At 40.5% G+C, this 19392-nt stretch overlaps 2 protein-coding genes across 3 annotated transcripts in view; one reads left to right on the forward strand and one right to left on the reverse strand.

The window, feature by feature from the left end:
- rapgef2b (Rap guanine nucleotide exchange factor 2b) overlaps positions 1-14942 on the reverse strand; it is a 115172-nt gene extending 100230 nt beyond the window's left edge. For both annotated transcript variants that reach the window (XM_008293335.1, XM_008293334.1), the window contains exon 1: positions 14267-14942. In XM_008293335.1, coding sequence (XP_008291557.1) covers positions 14267-14335 — 69 coding nt within the window. In that variant the 5' untranslated portion in view covers positions 14336-14942. The remainder of the gene's footprint in view (positions 1-14266) is intronic.
- A 2361-nt stretch (positions 14943-17303) lies between these two features.
- spmip2 (sperm microtubule inner protein 2) lies at positions 17304-18651 on the forward strand. Its single transcript, XM_008293336.1, has 3 exons — positions 17304-17364; positions 18075-18304; positions 18592-18651. The coding sequence occupies exons 1-3, from the start codon at positions 17304-17306 to the stop codon at positions 18649-18651; spliced, it is 351 nt and encodes a 116-aa protein (XP_008291558.1).
- Positions 18652-19392: the final 741 nt, after the last annotated feature.

Raw genomic sequence — 19392 nt, forward strand, 5'->3', positions numbered from 1 at the left:
GCCTAAATGATCCAGAAATGCTTGGTTCCAGCCATCCCCCTCCTTCTTTCTTCTGTCCAATTAACTTGACACAAATAGAAGCCAAATGCTGGAGGAGAGTTACTAATGAAATCCCCCAGAGTTCCACAATGGGAGAAAAATAACACTGGTTCCCAACTGCCTGGGTTCAATACTTTGCTGCGACTGCAGCCATTTGGTTTGCTTCCTAAAGTGTAGAGCCATTAATCCCAAACCTCTCCCTGGTGTGTTTGAAATATTTATGGAATTTAATAATCAATCTTTTACATCTCTGCTTCTTTCTCCTATGGCCTTCTGCATAGAGTAATTCCAGCATTACAATGCTACTCTGGCTGCTGGTTGCTAGGGAACAACCAGAGAAACTCTTTCATTCGAGAACAGCTTTTACACAAGCCAGATTTCTCTTTTTTTGGCCCCCAAGGAAACATTCCCTGGTCAAAAGCAGGACACTGGAGTTTGTTTATGAGAAATTTCATGTAAAATCAGATGTAACACTCTCAGGAGCATTTTGTTGTGGCATTTAAGATGATGTTTTGTCGCGGGTCTCGCTGTAAACCAATGGTAACACATCTGCTGATGGTGTCTCAGCTGAATGTTTAAATCAGATGGCCTTAGTGTTTTCTTCCCCTTAAAAGGCTCCATTTTGTTCACCTGCAATGTGCCATTTTCAAACACAAGAAAAAGCACAGCCAATTTTGGAAAATACAGTTGCAGCGCGTTACAAACTAAATAGTGCTGTCGATTGTGAATAATAGCTCTCCTTCAAGCAAAAAAGACTGTGCAAGACACGAACTGCTACATGAAATGTGCATGCTTGATATTTCAAGAAACATCTAACTCAAAATATTGTTTAAATAAATATGGCAATCTGATGCAGTAAATTCCTGAATAGATTTTAAATGCAACCTTGGCAGTGGTCTCATGTTTGGAGCATTTCCAGAGGGTCTCTGGGCTACAGTATTATCAGCACATGAACAGCATGTTCCCTCTGAGCTGGGTGCGAGCCAGCAGCAGCGCCTTTGTTAGTAACTAGATGACATTGTCATCTATGCTCTTTCATGGTTCATCATCACAATGGAGAGGGGTCTAGCGCCTGCCTGTGCTAGGTGCGACTCCTCACCTTTTTATCTCAGAGGCTGTGATTGTCAGACTGTAAACCTTCAATTCAAAGGAGACAATGACAGTGTTGTGTCTAAAGGCTAGTGGGGAGAAAACAACACTTGGGTTAATGTGAGCTGATGATGCATCTGGTGAGGTGTCCGATAGGTCACAGCACCTACTAAGCGATAGCACTTAAGCAGATAAAGGTAACAATGCTGCCTGTTCGAAAATCATGTTCAATAACTGAGTACAAGCCTGAGCCATGCATTAGGGTCAATTCTCAAAGCCTGCTTAGGATTCATGAGTGTCACTGCTTAGCAACTGATCATAGCGGTCTTGTGTTTAGCGTATGTACCACATTGGTGCACCAAGCTCACTTAGTCTTGAATGGACGTTTCCTGTTTACAGGCTTGCCTTATGATCCCACCCAAGGCCTTTCACTTCACTCAGACTAAAATAGGCTTCAGCTCAGCTCCAGACGGACGGGGATTTCACGCTATATCCTGAGGATGTTTTACAAAAGGAACATGGTGAACCATTGTGATCTTTCAGGACTTCAGTCACAAGTTAAGGTTTTCCCTTTCCTTAGCCAAATTATAAGTTAATCAAAGCTACAACAGAGAATACTGCACAGCTTTTCCTATTTCACAGTGTAATTGCATTGCATTCTCTTGGGCTCTTAACAGGTTTCATGTTGTATAGGTTGGTTTAATAGCAGGTTTAACTACAATTTGTTTTGCCATCAGTTGCTTTTGTTTGCTGTTAGAGAATACTGCTGTGTGTAGTGTTATTTCACATCAATAAACCCTGTTATAGTTTACTGTTAGCACTACATTTGTTTTGCTTTTTTAAAAAAACAAAATCACAACTGAGAACAGACGGTGAAAATTGTATAAGCTTTTAAATGCTCTAAAATCTAGCAAAGGTGTATTTAGAGAACATGTGATGCTCATGTACCTGCCTAGCTTTACAAATGCACAAAAAACCTTAATTGAATTGTCTGAGGATTTTATATATACATACATATTTATATTTCTTTTCTGGTTCTCTTATTGTAATTATCAGCTTTTTTCATACACTGCAGTGTAAAATGAGACTTGGAGATAGATTGCAACTCATGGTCTATAAAACAAGTCTTTGTCTGGTATGTGCACACATGCAGTAGGTACAATTTAGCTAAAACAGTTATTCCCAGTGCAGCGACAATATAATTGGTGTGATTTTAACTGTTTTTGACAAGCACAAGCTGGTAGTAACAGGGAGTCATTGTGTTGGGTCTGCACCGTACTTGCTGGTGGATTCAAAGTGCCCGAGCCTATAGGGAAGCATGCATGAATGGCCTGCATCTTTCTCTCCTATTATAACCAAAATACAATCCTCATTTAGCCCAGTAATAACACAGCCGCAGGCGGTCAGACCTACACAGGCGGGCAGCACAAGAAAACGATCACATGAGAACACTGTCGCAATGCGAGTCACATATACGATGAAACCAAGAAAACACCATAAATAAACACCTCAACATGGCACATTGGACATGGTCACATTATAATCACAGAGTCGTCTTTTCAAATGGCATTTGTAACAGCCATTAATCAAGCTGGTTATAAACTGTTGGAATTTGCTTAAACAATCTCATCGGTCTTAAATGTCAGTCCTGTCAAACTCACTTGTAACATTCCATAACTTACTAGGCTGCAAAGTCCTTAGCGAGCAATACAAATAAAAACCAGGGACAAGAAAACCCACTACATTTTTTTCCCTTGTGTACACTGTGTAAATGCTATTATTCCCCTCAACCCCTGACAAGCTGGATTTCTTCCACAAACATGCAGGAATTTATATTGAATCTCACGTATATAAAATATGATTTTCTGTCCAGGAGACATATGGGGGCTATATTAACTTGACATCTGATGACCAATTAAATAAAATATTTGGCGACAGCTTTATGGATGTCAATTCACAGAGGTGTTTTCACTTTATTCATCTCATTACACCTGCCCAGTATAACATCGATCCCGAGTGTGTACAGATTGTTGCTTATTTACACCTTTATCATTTACAGGTGGACATAGAAGCTGGATGTCGCCACCCTCTTTATGAGCAATGGTCTAATTAAGACAATATTGGGTTGTGAATTTTGTCTTAATGTCAGGCAATACTTCACTCGATTGAAAAACAGATGCAGGTAAATTTAGAAACCTAAAAAGGACACATTTTAATTTACACTACACATGTAGCCTTTTTTTTTTTTATAAAGATGGAAATATGTGAACAGCATCAACCACCACTCCCTGCCCTGGGTTTGGAATCATTCCTCATCAACTTTAGTTATCATTTCACACACTTGCCGCAGTATCTGACTAATCTGCAATGACGAGCATGCAGTCTTGACACAAAATCCCATTAACAGTGTGAATGACGAACAGCGAAAATGCGCTGAGGTTTTTCAGTTGACAAACTTGCAGGACCATCGTGATTCTGTCATTTTCACTAGTGTTGCAAAACGGCTTTGTTTCTGTGACTGATTTGCGCCCATTGTGTTGTGTTGTACAATTCAGACTAACGCCTCTTTTCTCAACAATACTTCCCAGAGTGTAATGTGTGGCCTTTTCCAGCGCATGTTTGCTTACACTGAAGGCAACCAAATTACTCAATCGCAAATAAGCAAATACCACTTTAAGAAGATTGTACAAGCATTAGCCTCTCAAAAGAACTGCTAAAGTGGCCTTACGTAAGCCTATTTTTGATGCTTGGTCTTTGCTACATCAAGGCTACATAACACATAAGGAGATCTGAATACTAATCGTGGCTAGGATGATTAATGAAAAGGGTTTGGTCTCAGCAGGGATGGTTTCAGTGTGAAGGAAATATAGGGCCACATGGGAAAACGTCTGGCAGTGAGTGGATGTCTGTTTGAGGTCAGTCGAGGCAAGCGTCAATTAGCCTGGTCAAAGTCTGAGGCGCCGATGAGCTAATGCTGTTTAATAAATAATACTCAGCTGTAACTGACATCACAACATCTAGAGAGAAATTACAGCTGGAACGGTGCGAGAAAAGCATACCACAGTGTCACCAGAGTGAAATCAATGTCGACTGGGCTGCAAGGGGAATGTTGCATCACAGCAGTAAATGTGTTTCCACAAACTTCTCCCAAAGGAAAGATCCTAAAAAATTCTGGGCACACACAAGCTCTCTGGTTTAACACCAGGAGACAGCGTCCTGATAATCTCAGACTGGCACCCAGGCGATCTGTACTCAGAGCCGTTAGAAAGAGAATCTAATTGGAGGTTCAGTTCAAGCAAGCTAAGATAATTATGCCCTTCTTCCAAAAGCAGGAAGCAGCGAGAAACTGTCAAACATTCCAGCGAGAATCAGATTACGTTGAGGCCTTAGAAATGAATGGACATTTTCCCTGATGGGCAACGGAGAGACAGAGGGCTGCAAGAGTTGGAAACGTGACCAGCCACAGGTTAGACAAACCCTCAGGGACCAATTACAAAGATAAGGTTTCAACAAGACAGATATCGTACAGCAATTTGCTCCACTGCACACAGGATGTGGAACAACAGTATTCCTAATCACTGATTTATAAATGGGGAAAATGTTTGCTGTCTTTTTCGGGCCGTCCCCTTACCCCTCAATATTTCTGCTGGAAGAACTCAAGGACTGCTGCTGCCGCTGTTTTCACTTTTGACAACAGCATCCATTAGCACAGACAGCTGTTTTCGCTCATGCTAGTGTTGTAATGAATCACCTCTTTTAGCTCACATGGCAAGTAATCACCTGCCTACCACCGGCACAGCTGTTTATAAACCACAGTTTGCATGAGGCATGGCAGGCCACATTAGGATCAAACGCACAGGCAGCAAACAGTAAAGTTTCACAACCTTTTCACGAAACTAGGTGAAATCGGCTTTAGTCTGTTATGTGACTGACAACGTTATCACAAAAACTTCTCTAATCTGTCAACATCCTCCACTTTCACTTCATCAAGATCCTGACCTTTCTTGATCTGCAGCGTATATTTGTTTACACAATAAAGGGGTGGACTTTTTTTTGCATACTGACAAAATTGGTGGATGGAGGAAGATTAACTTTACAGCTTCTGACTTATCCAATTATTGCAAAAAAGTTCCATACCTCTGCTGTGGACCTTTCAAAAACGAGTTGATTGTACTTCATCTATGCAAAATCAGAAGCAATTAGATGAACTGTTGTCACAAGTATGGTAGCAACTAGGAACTGTTTTCATTGCTGAATCTGATGAATCTGTCAATAGCCCTCTTGATTATTCAGTTAGTTGATTTGGTCTATAAAATGTTGCAAAATGTTGATCAGTACTTCCCAAAAGCCCAACATGGCATCCACAAATGTCTTGTTTTGTCCACAACCTGAAGAGTTTCACTTTCCTGCCACAGAAGGGTAAAGAAATCTGAAACTATAACCATTTAGGAAACTGGAATCAGAGAATTTTGACTTAATTTTTGTTTTTAAAAAAATGCTCAAGACAATTAATCGCCTACCAAAATAGCTGTCAATTAGTAAACAGTTGACAGTCAGTAATCCAATAATTGTTGCAGCTCTAGTTATCAACCATTAAGGAAAAGGCTCCAAGAGCAACAAACAGACACGCCGGGTTAAGGCTAATCAAGCTTTCTGTGTCTGCAATGTTCCCAAAGATCTGTGTGACGTGGACTTCGTCATCAGCTCAAGTCCAAAGGCAGTCTGTCCACGCGCAGCCCAAAATTTGGGACTGCGCACACACCAGTACGTTACACAGTGCATAATGTAAGAAAACAAACGGTGCTCAACTCAAAACAAGCGCTTGTCGTACAGAGAGGCTGTGTGAGGAGATTCACCATCATCAACACCTTTATGTTTCATTATTTGAAGAGATAACTTTGATTTGTACAGGCTTGCCATCAACAGTGCCCAAACACTGGGAAGTTCCAAAGTCTCAACAAATCCTGTGCTGTGTCCACTCACTGTGTTTGGGACAGCAAGACGGCAAACTCTGGGAGCGCTTGGCACACGTCAGGAATGACGATTTGGACATGATCTGTACCTGTTATATCCTAAAAAAGTGAAAAGTCACATCCACTTTGTTTCAAAAACAGTTTGCGTTCAATGTCAGATTGAATTTCCCTTCTGGGATGAATAAAGTATTTTTCATTCATGTCAGGGGCAACGCAACTGTCACGTATATTATATTGCATCATGAATGACACCACATGCTGTTCAAAGACTGCATCGGTCAGCTCATGGGGATGCGAAAACTATGAAATGGCTTTTGTGTGTCGCTGAAACGGTGACACAGCATTAAAAGGTACAATTATATGGGTCGTCGTCCCATTTTACTTATTTAAGCAACATAATATGTCGTCACTCTATCCATGCACAGCTCTAAAACATGCATGTTTTTGTGTAACCTGATTGTGTGAAGTTGCAACGCTTAGGGCACACCATTCATTCCTGTGATCTCCTTCTATCCAACTCAATGTAATGAACCTTCTCAAAGACACAAGGAGTGCTGCTTTTTTGAGTCCTCTTAAAAGTCTGTTATCATGAGCAAGTCATGTCAACTCTCTGGAGTAAAACATCCAAATCATAACAGCAAAGAGGAACTGAAAATCAAGAACACCATCTCAGTTACACTGATACGTATGAAAAGAGAACTCTCGGTGCAGTGAAGAAGGCTGGCAGTGCCTCACTGATAAATATTTGAAAGCTTTAGCTTAAGCAGGTGAGCAATCCACCAGAGGCACAGTGTTAATGAAACTGGCTCGTGTACACAAGTAGACAGACACATTGAGGCATAATGCTAATGAACTTGGCTGTTGTTTCACTGCAGAGTAGTAGAATGGATAAAGATAACACTTGTGATGATAAACAGTTGTAAACAATCAACTGAATTAAACATAAAATGCTTTACTTTATCAAATAAACAGTATGTCAGAGGATATCTTTAACTTCAATCTGAGCAAAATGTAAGCATCTGAGGATTCATTTCACCTTCATTCATGCCAAATATGAAGGACAGAAAAATGAATGAACTGGAAGCTGCACACACGTGTTGCCCAACTAATACACAAAGCTCCAAATTAAACCGCCCAAAACAAAAGTATTATAATTTTGCTTGTATACAGCTCTAGCAAGAACACTGCCCGGATTCTGACCCATTCATGCAGCATCTACTGACTTTAGGTGCCATTGTTACAAATACTGTAAACAAGTATTAGCTGCATGGTGAACCCGTATACTGGGAATTACACATCTCTAATCACACAAATTAATCAGCTCTACATCTGATCCAGAGCATGTCTGAGCAGTTCACCACGAGGAAGGATTATACAGTAGATTATACACCAGAGTGAGCCTGTACTACGTGAGACTGACGCTAAAGACAAATTCCCTCAAAGTAGTGTGGCTGTTGTTTACAACAAGGATTTTACAACCATTATAGACTAAATAACTTCACAACATACCGAATAACTTTTGGTTCAGTTCAGCAGCATTTAGTACCAACACAATACAAAGATCTTGATTGTTAAAGTGATATGTGTCAGCCAAGAACTTGTGGAAGTTCACAAGGCAATCCCTAAGTACCAAAATTAGTCTCACTAATGCTCAGTCTTCTCTGTAATGTAGGTGTCACTTTTTCCAGATGTTGGAATTTCCAAAATCTCATTTTAGAATTGGGCTCTTTATGACTGCCACAATAAGTATCAGTCTTCAAGGGCTTCTCAATAGTTGTCATGCAAATATTGCACGCCAGGAATGGTATATTCTCTAAGCTCTCCAAGCAGCCAAGCGGGTCTCGGGCTCAGTTATGTAAAGATTGTGGTCGCTCAGTGGCATGAGGTCTATTGCCTTCTGCTGTGAAGGCCAATGGAATTTCTGGAGCCTTGACTCCAGAGCTGTTTTGCTTTGCTTTAAAAATATCTCAAGGAATGCGAACACAAGGCACTGAAACATGCCCTTTTTTTACAATGTGTGTGATTCAGTTGGTTCAAATGTACGGAGCCACCCTGAGGGCAACGTCCTCACTTATCTGACAAGATAACAGTGTGGCGGCAATGCAACCTCAGGACTGCACACGCTCATTCAAGTTTCCAATTAAACACAGCACCAAGTCCGAGAGCAGGGCTTTAGGGTGCTGCATCCAACCTGTGAATGCAGAGGGTATGATGTTTCTTTATGCAAAGCTCTGCAAATCAGTTGAAACAGAAAGCTGCAACCCAGCTAATCAAAGCAACCGTTGGATGAATGACATAACCCGGGGTGAGCCTTCAATGTACCAGAATTCAAGACCAGGAAATGAAAGCAGCAGCAGCGGGGTGCAGAGTCAGTCAGAAGCCAGAAGCCACTATGGGGTCTCTCAATAAACATATCAGAAACTGTGTTATATCAACTTTCTCTCGCCCTCTATTGTTGCACAAGGAACACGATTTAGCTGAAGGAAATCAAGAATTCTTTTGCAAGTTCTGCAGATTAAACACTTTTTTCATGCATCTCCTGAGGAAGTTCTTACCTTAAACACTTCTTTTCTCAAAAGTAGGTTGAGCTGCTGACTCAGTATGACAGTCCAGAAACTTCATCTTACTTTATATAACCGTCCAAAGAGCTTCACAGAGTGAGGTATGCAGATCTTAAATTTGTAAAAAAGAAAGCACTGACATCATATGTGTGCTGCATTGTAGCGGAATTGGAGATAAAATATTGAACTGGTACACCCCTCCTTTTTGCTACACACAAATACTTTACAGCATCCAAAAAAGAAACAATGATCTGTGTTTTTGTGTTTCTCCCTGTTTTGCATAACCACAAAGTTGTCTGCCTCAAGTAGCCTCATTGCACCTGAATGTAATGCAGCCACTGATCACAGTTTGGTAGATGTGTTTCCAGACAACAACCACAGTACATCACCTCCTTCAAACGCTTCTCAACTGGATAAACTATCCACATGTGCGCAGAAAAATGTCTTATTGTCATACTTGGAAGACAATTACCATCTGTGATTAACATCAAACATTCATCAGGAGAGTAACAGTATTTCTTGAAGTACTAAACTTCAGATACATCATGCATTCACCTACCTTAGTCATGGGTAAATAAAAAAATATATATCAGTGCAACAAAAAAGAAGAAAAGCAGCACTGTTACTCAACGCTACAGAGCTTTAGCTTGGTTTTGTGCTTCAGTAGTGTTAAATGATGCATCATGGGGTGAGCGCCACTGTGCGTCTGACTTACTTCAATCTCAGTGGCGCATTCAAACACAAACTACGCTGGATTGGTCTTTTTATTATTAGATTTTAGGGAGTAACTGACGCACGCGGCTACACAAACATCTCTGTGTATCCCAGTAAGGAAAACAGTTTCTGGAATGCAAATGTTTTCTGGCATGTAGTTGATCATGATATCAGACGTTTATCTGAACTATTAAGTGTAAACCAACCATAAACGCCATCCTCTTGCAGTAAAAGAGATTACAGGTTTGATTTAAGACTGACCTTTTCACAAGCTGCTCCCTGTACAGTTATAACACTGGAGAATTCATCCTTTTTAATAAAACAATCAATACCTTTTATAGTCCACTGACCAGGAGCTATGCTTTATTGCCATCACGGTGTAATGAAAAAAAAAGCTAAGAGGCAATTAAAAGCATGATTCAAATGAGCCAGTCAGAAGCTGGTCTTCTGTGTGGGCATCCTACGTTGGTGCATTTGTTTCTTTTTTCCTTCCTGAAATCATTCCCTGTATTTAAACTGGGAGGAATACGTCACTGAGACCGCGGTGTGTGTAACCACCTCAGCCCGCACTCAGTCTCCACTTTCAACACAAGAATAACATGTGACATCACTTGACTTCCTCGGGGTTCGTGCTGCAGAGCGCGTACAAAACGCCACGGCAAGTGGCGCCTAAATATACGGGACAGATTGGAGTTTAGAGAATTGGGAAGTCTTGTGTATCCTGGGAAAATCACATTATTATGACTCCTGTTGGGGGAAGAAAAAAAAAAAAAAAGAACATAAGTCGCCACATCCGTCCATCCTACTTTTAGAGCCAGTGACAGTGAGGGTTCCTAAATAGATGTTCACAAGATTCTGACGCCCTTACAAAAATAGGAGTCGCAAAACAACAACCAAGCCTGGCACTGGGGCGACAGAGGTTCTAAGACGTTCTTCCTGCTTACGTTCAAGAAGCATCCTGACGTTCTTCCTCTTCCTGATGGTTGAGCAGGATGCCGAGAAACTGGGCAGCTCGGTGCACATCAGTTATTTTACAACTCATGGCAAATGCTTCCCGTACAGGTTGATTATCAGCTTTCATGTAATTTAGCAGGGATGTAAAAGCTAAATGAATAACGAACCATAATAGCAACCCTTATCAGTTTCATGGGCACTGTCATCCCAGTCGGAAATGTTCTTTTATATATATATTAATTGCATATGAACACCGTCTATGCAGTAGAATAGCTGAAGCTAATGGCATGGTTCAGTACTGTCAGTACATCAATAAAAAACTCAATATTATAATACAACACTGGGTGGGTGCTAAGATTTGTATGCAATAAGCAAACTATTTAAGCAAAGTTCTCTCATGTGGTGTAAACAAAGCTTCAGACCGAAAGCAGACCTATGCTAAAAAATAATAAATTGAATCTCAACTTATTCTGAAAGTGAATACTGTTCTCTTTTAAACACTTTGGAAAACACAATAACAGGGCAGAGTCCAGTTGTGTTTGGCTTCCGGCTACTTTCCTAACCCTTTTTTTCTGTACATTCTAACAGAAATATATGTTATTATTTCAATAATCTGATTTAACAGCTAGATCTTTACACTCCTCACTGCCAGTTTCTCTCAGTAACAACCAAATAACCAACTAAACCTAAAGATTTACTCACCACAAGCCTCTACCATCGACCTGATCCACCATTAAATGCCCAAAATGTATTTGCTTTTCCCCTATTATCTCCAAGTAAGGTCACTATGACCTGCACCGATCTCCTGTGCTGGTCTAGAATATGTGGAAACAATGTAAAGTAGGCAGCTTGTCCTTCCAGCTATGTCGTTGAGAAGCAGGGTCACCACAGCGGAAGACTGCTGTTTGTGGCCTTTAGCTTTGCCACCTGGCTAGATGTCTGTCTTGGGTCTAGCTACTTGCGGAAAATAAATCAGAGGAACCCTTAAGAGCCAAGCGTGTGCAGATCTTTTGTTTCTATAGCATTAAAGAAATTGATTTCACTCAATAATTCCTGGTAGGTGGTCCAGTCTTGATTCTGTCCATGCTCAGTGGTTTAATCAGGAAATAAAGAAATGTGCAATTCAAATCAAGAAAGACTCTGTATTTATGCCCCGCTATAGTGATCTGACAAACAAAGATGTTATTAATGCCAATTCACACCAAACGCTGCCCTCAGTAATCACTTCACATGCTCAAGACGCTTTTAAATAAAAAACAAAACAAATGGGGAAATCCTGCTTGTTTAATCGAATCAAAACTCAAAGCCCAAAGGGGTTTGATTTACAATAATATCACAATAATATCAAAGGAGATTTTTTTATTTTTATTTTAAAGCTACTGGATTAAAAACAAAGTGAAAAGTGACAAACATCACAACAGCGTACTCCTGAGAACCACACCGCACATTCAGGAAATAGCATTTTATTTGAAGAAATGTAATTCTCTCTGTACTACATAATTTAATTTGGATGTGAAAACGATATTAAAGATCAAATAGCCAAGTCGTGTTATCTTAATTCATATCACGACTGCCTTTAAAAAAAAAAAGAAGAAGAAGAAGTGCAGCAGTGCTCTACAGAAAACGATGTCTCCTTCTCTTATCTGCTTTCTGGACTATCAGTCTGCCCCCACCTCTGTCCGCTGTCAAAATATCAGTCCAGTTACATTCCAAAATCATGAAAAGCAAAGTGGCAAAGCCAACGAGAACACTACCTGCCAAGCGGTCAGGTTATTCAACCTGCCATGTGACAATGGAGTGAGTCAGAGGGTCAAACCCCACAGTGGTGAGTCTTGAGAGATAAAGAGAGATCCCTCTAACCACGAGCTAATCCCGACAGAGAGGCCCTGCCAACACCATTAGGATAAACTGTGTGAGCCGCCACAGTCGCTAGACGTTTGAAAAGAGCACCGAGAAAGGTGTTGCTATTGAGAAACACACACATGAAGACCAACACAGGCACAGTCACGTGATTTTCAACACCAGGAACATCACACCGAATAAAGGTGGAAAAAGGTGTGGAGTTCTTCTAAACTGAAAAAAAAAACATGGATGCAGTACTTCTAAAGAATCAGATCCTGTTAGGACACATCACACTTTTCCCACAGTCATTTGATCATTGCCCAACTGTCCAAGTTAACCTCTGCTCATTCCTCTTCATTTCAAAGACCTCTGGAATGAAATGTTTGCATACTGACACAGCATGGGCTGACAGCATGGCCCCGAGGTGTCAAAGGACCTCAGACACACCAGTGATTTATACCTGCATCTTCCAAAAGGGCGTGTTTTATTTAAGTGTTTTAATCTGACCATGTTCCAGCTCAGACATTCCAAGTACTTAATTTCCTCTTGCATATTCTTGGCAGGTTTGGGACACCTCAGACAGCATTCTGGCTTTGATTTACCAGTGAAAGCTAATTCTTACAGGTGGGTCTCACACATCTTACAGACTGCCAAAACATACCAATAACTATTTCCTATCAAGACAAATCTGTGGGAAACAAAAATTAGACTGCAATAGCCAAAAGTACAAAACAAGCAATATGCTCTGATGATTGACAATATCAAATCAATCCAACATTTTAAGCTACAGCTCCTTTAAAACGAGGTTTTATCGTTGCAGACAATGAATTTAGTCTCTATGTATATTTAAAAACTGCTGCTTGAACATTTATAGATGTGTTTTTTCACTTCAAAATGAGACACACAAGAAAATCACCTATTATCTTATTATTAATCTTCTTTGTGGCCCTATCTCAACACACTCATGCTTGCACCCATCTTTGATGAACATATGCTACTGACACAAGCCACATTCTTTCCTCTCATGTTTGTCTATCTCCATGATGGCATCTGTCACTCGCACAAATTATAGCTTCCATAAAGCTGTAAAGACCACGGGCCTAGGGCGCTTAACAAGCCACCAATGACACAATAATTGTTTCCTCAATGTCAGATAGACGGGCAGAGGCTGTGCCACTAACTGTAGCCCACTGGTTTAAATGGTGGCTTATTGATTGTCCTTTGTGTGCAAAGCCTTTGCTTAAAGCAGCATCCGCCTGCAGCAGAGACAGAGCGCAGACGAAATGATATCATCTTCTACTGCCAAACTGGATTTCTATTTGGTCTAGCAATAATGCAAAGCATAACTGCAAATGTCTGAAGTCATGCAAGCTTGGATGCGTGTGGCTGATGGGTTAATAACCACAGGCCACAGGATCTGCATGTTCACAAGCCTTCTGACTGGCCCTCCAAAGTTCCTCACAGGAACATCCTGAGGTGGTACAGTGCTGTAAGAAGATTTCTTATTCCATCTATTCTGTATTACTGTGTCACAGGAAACAGAGCAACAAGGGAAACATCGTGAGGCCACTTTCAATACACAAGTGTTTCAACAAAGGAGGAATAATAGGATGGAGCATCAACAGTAGGCTACTGGCTAGCTTAGGATTAGCCCTGGTCGGTGCCTCTCATGTAGGCTACTCATCTTGACCTTTTTTTGTTTGTTTGTTTTTTTGTTGAATTGCAAAATGCAAAAACTCAGTTTGCAAAGACAACGTTTTTTGCAAAGTGCACAAATGCAAAACAAAAAAAAAAGGAAGCTCAAGCTGAAGCTCGGGGGCAGGTTAGAGCCCCACCGTGGCTGCAGCTCCTGTTATGTTAAGTAGCCTTGATTATCAGCGCTGATAGACGGCTTAGCGGGATGTAGCCGCTTCAAGCAGCTCGGTGGCAACAGTTGCACACAGAAACAACCGCTAAACTGTTGCAGCTCGGGACGCTGCAACGTCGGCAATGTTGCAACGTCCCGATGGAGCAACCGAGCGGCAAAAACACAGAGGAAGCAAACACTTGTGAAGGCAGGTAGCATTAGTAGTAAAACGTAAATAATCTCCTGACCTGTTGCGTCCTTTCAGCCGGATTCATCATCACAGCCTGCCGAAAGCTGTTATCCACATAAGACGCCATTGTTTTGGAAGACGCCGTGTGGAGGAAAATGAGTTCCTTATCCTTAATAAACTGTTTAGGAATATCCAGGGGTAGGATATACGCAAAAGAAGCGTCCCGTATTTGTCTTGCTTTATTCTTGTCGCCTGTGCTCCGATGCTAGCGGATAAAGCTGGGAGTGCCCGAAGCCAGGCCACGACCGGAGCCAGACAGCCGAGCGGTCTCCTCGGGGGTGTCTGTCTCTCCACTGCCCGAGCCGAAACCGGCCGCCCAAACAGCAGTCCCCCCGCCGGGAGAGGGAAAGAGAGAGGAGAGAAAAAGAAAAGAAAAAAGAAAAAGAAAAAACTTCCTTTAAAATCTCAAACTGTCTCTCGGAGTTATTTTCTTAAAACTGTTGTCCCTTTATTCAAGCCAGCGTTCATCAAAGCCGTGCCTTGTCTCTTCAGCATTCTGCTAGCGACGGACACGAATTCCATGTAGGATCCAGCGAACAACAAAAAGTGAGCTAACGGCTAAGCGGCTAACCCGTCAACGGCAACCCGGCGTCCATGGCGAGAGGTAGACCCCGGTGCGCTCGCTGCCTAAATTCATTATATTAGCATTTTAATAGCGCTAAAAGTGAAGATAGGTCCGCCGCCGCTGTGCTCTGTTGTGTGCCACCATGGTGACTGAAACACCAGCGTCAAGGCGGACGGCGTTAGCGGCGGCAGCTCCACCGGAAGCCCTTCAAAATAAACCTCCCGCGGCGTCTTTAGCGCCAAACGCAAAGAGACGGGGACGGACCATCTGGCAAAAACGAATTATTCAATATGTATCTGCATTATTTTACCTGTTCTGTACACTGGATCACAACCAATCCATTTTGTTAAATAGCTTTAAACGACCAGATCGACTCACATAATGCAATTTTCCACCTACCAAAAACGGATTGCAGCTCCAACATTGTGATTTTAGTGCAACGAAAATGGCTTAGATTATTCCATTTTAACCCTCCTATTATCTTTGGGGTCTATTTGACCCCATTCTATGTTGACATCTCTAAATGAGTCCCTGACATATTTTTTCAGTTTTATTTAAAGGGCTATTTACACATAAACGGGGGTAACTATTTTAATTATGACATTTTCTGGAAGTTGAAGTTTTTAGGGTCAAATTGAACCCAAGGATAAAAGATGTCAGTGAATTTGAAGCTAGTAGTAGGGTTAATTACAGCTCATATGATTATATGCATAATAGTCATCAGTCTAAACGAGAACATTAGACATAGATGACTAAATATATATACAGCCTAAACATCAGGAGAAATGCTATAATATTGCCAATAATCTAGGGCTGCAACTAAATAACTGTTTAGAGAGCAGTACGCTGTCTGGAGTATAAAATGTCACAAAACCTCCTGGAATCTGAGAACTTAGACTTTAAAAAAAAACAAGTATTCAGGCCATTCATTGATTATTAGAATAGCTTGTCATTTATTTCTTAGTTGTCAACTAAAGCATTAATCGTTGCAGCTCCAGCAGAATCCTAAACGTCATGCCTGATGAACAACAAACATTTATGATGCAGTTACCAAACACGGTAACGTCTTTACTATCACCACAGACATATTCATATGTGTGTTTACACTTCAATCCAGGTTAAAATCAGCTCCAGACACATATAAACTGGAAAACAAACAGATGACTTCTTTTTGGCACAACTCCTGTATGTTAAAGGTCCAGGGGTCTGTTATACATAAATGCACATACTGATGTGATTTTCCTAAAATACTGTTTTGGCTGCACGTACTTGTGCAAATAATAATAACAATAAAATCCATAACAGATGCCAAATCAATGTAGCTTCACATTACTTTGAAATTAATGACATGCAATGGACTGCACTCTACTATAATCTACCCTACAGTATGATGCAGCAATTCATTAGTATATTTGGTTCTCTTTGTTCTTAACTCAGTGTAGCTTTTCTAGTCAGTCAAGAATATGTTTGATTTTAACTAGACATGTTTAGTATTATATATTGAAGGAAAAATCATTGCATTTCATTTCTAGCCGTTGTTACGTGCGTCGCGCTTGACAGATGTAGTCACAAGAAGGCGGCTCATCATGGGCGAGTCCATTTAACAAAAAAAAAAAAAAAAACAGGGAATGTGTGGTGTATTGTGGCAAAAGTGATGCTTTGTCGCCACCATGTGATTTAATGGAGGATAACATATTCAAATGAATACAGCAAATTAACTACCTAGTTGTCTATTAATATCTAATGAAGAGGGCATACAGCAGGCATATACTATAATGGGACGTACCATATAGAATTTCAATTTAAAATATGTAAATGTGATAAGATACACGATGGCATTGCAAAAGTCATCTATACAGCTGTATTTAAACTAGCTTCACATGAAAAAATGTAATTTTTTTTTAAGGCAGTGCACAATGAATGCAAAATTCTAACAGATTTTTTACAAGATTAGCTCTAAATTCAGTTATTTTCAGGTGATTTTTCTCTCAGAAAACTTAAGATACGATGGGCACTTACATCTAGTGTCCGTAAAGGATATAAATATGTTATGCTGTGTAGCTTCTCACTCCATTAACTATGCAGTTAACAAAGCGTGTATAGCACACAAAGAGGAGATACTTCTATGTTACTCCAGTGCTTTTAATTTTTATTTTTTTAAATATATGTTTTTATGCCACTTTTACCTTGATGTTAATTCATTTCAAGGAGTAATCTGGGATGAAATTCAAATCAGATACGTTATGAAGTGGACATGGTTCAACAGCTGAATCATTCCTAGTTTTAAGAATGTAACTGGGCCACAAGCAATGATGCCATGACAACCAGTGGTTGCATGACAACCGGCCATGACCCCATGGACAGAACAGACCGCTGGGCTCACGTTATCACCCTCGGGTGCCCATTATGTAGGTGAATCTTGCCTACAACTAATCCAAACATTTTCCAAACATAACAGCAGGAAATAATGATGCAAAACAATGAAACACCTGCAGGAGGACCACAGCGTGGTCAAAGGACGATTTTTACAGGTAGGAGAAGCATATGGAGGAAGAGCTTTCACCGTCTCCTCCAACTGAGTCTATGAAGTTTGAAATTAGAATTGACACAGTGTCTCTATAGCTGCATCTCCAACTGTGTTACTGTCATCAGTACCAGTTGGTAGAAAAGTATGTATTACAGAACAGCTTTAATGTAGCCTGCTGTTGTTGTGTTTCAAACTGTTTATTTTCCACGAATATGGTCAACATCCAGGCAAGTATACCTGTAACTGGACACATGATGGCACTGTCATCAGAACAAAAAACAAACTGACTGTGCCTGTATGTATTTGGGCATGACATTGTTCACAACGTGTTTTTACACTGTAATCTGCAGATTGTCTAGTTTGGTGTCAGTGTACAGTATATATAGTTCTATTCTGCTGGTATTATGTCAAAGAGAACACTTCAGTGTGTCCGATCCATTAATAATACATATATCCTTCATCTTACTTTTACTATTCATGATATAGACTAAACCAAAAAAAAAAAAAAAGCAATGAAAAATTAAAAAAACAAAAAAACACAACAAACTTTTACTACAATACCTTTTGAAAGATAGTAAATCCCCAGAAGCTAAATGTAAAATAGATGGCATCTTTCATATTTTACCTAAAATGCAAAATTACAGTTGTAAATAAAGGGTTCATCTGCATATTGTTTTGACTTTCTTTTCTCACATGTGTACTGATTCTGACTAGGTCCGGATGGAATTGGAGACTACAGGCCCAGATCTAATTATTTTTCCACGTACATCGGCGTGGGCGATGCTTCACCTGAGGCCACAGGTGACCTCAGTTACTTGTGCCGAGCTGCGTCACTAGCCCACCCACCCATGCCCAGGCAGAGCTATGTGGGGGAGGTGGGCTGGGGATGGCAGCATAACCAGCTGTTGAACAGTGGGACGCTGCTCAGCAATATGCAAATTAAGGTACAACTACATTTGACCGTGTGCAGCTTATGCAAATGAGCGTGTGGAGGCATCAGCTTCAGTTAGAAATCACATTGAGCTTGACTTTGAGAAACAGATGCAGATGATACAATATGCAGCAGCTCAATCCTGGAATCGACAGTTGTGTACTTCTCATGAATGGATTATTTATCAAGTCTAGTTCAGGCATCATTTTTAATGTAATGAGTGCTGACTTGTGACATGCTGAACATTATTTCTACATGCTGTAGATTAGTAAACCCTCAAATGTTCTTCTTTTCTGACAGAAAACTGAGTTGCGGGCAGCACTGGAGGACAGAGTCACCCAAAGGTTTCAGAAGAAGTAAAACAGAACTTGCAAGCGTGACTTTGGACATGTTGAATGTCTTCTGTTTCTATCACTAAGAATCATATTACACATGTGAGCTGTGTCAAATGGATAAGTGAGAACATCTCAGGTTTGCAGTGTTGAGTGACTGCATTGTAAGTTATCTGCTTGCCCATTCATAATGCAACACTTCCACTTTAGCAGGAGCAGCCACAAGCCGTAGATAGGCAGTAAGTCAGATGGACTCAGACGCACAACTGACAAAAATAATGACCAAAACAAACACTCAGAAACGTTTATCTTGTATTTTAGTATTTTTTTCACAAAAACACAATATCTACATTTACATTTTATGACACTTAATACCTTAAAAAAAAAAAAAGATGTAAGAGGAAAGATAGGGTCCGCATTTTCTTCCTTTAGATGAATGACACTTCAAGAGTTTTGTCACAATAGTAAATGAGTAGGATGTTGTGGATCTGATAGTATCTTATATGATTTACAGATCTGACGAAGCCGGAAAACATGACAAGCTGATTCACAGCTGTATGAAAATGGTTAGCGTGCAGAGGATAAACCCTTTGTGAAATAGATATCAACATGATCCACTGATAGTGAGGATTTCAGAACACCAGCTACTGTTAAGTTAAAGTGAAAGCTTCCATAAATAGCACACAGCACCTCTTGGAGCACACCAGACAGTGTTCTGTCTTCATATCAAAATATCAATACGAATATCTTTGACGGATGGTGCCTCATC

The sequence above is a fragment of the Stegastes partitus genome, unplaced genomic scaffold (genome assembly GCF_000690725.1).
Source record: "Stegastes partitus isolate 25-593 unplaced genomic scaffold, Stegastes_partitus-1.0.2 Scaffold875, whole genome shotgun sequence".
Classification (NCBI taxonomy): domain Eukaryota; kingdom Metazoa; phylum Chordata; class Actinopteri; family Pomacentridae; genus Stegastes; species Stegastes partitus.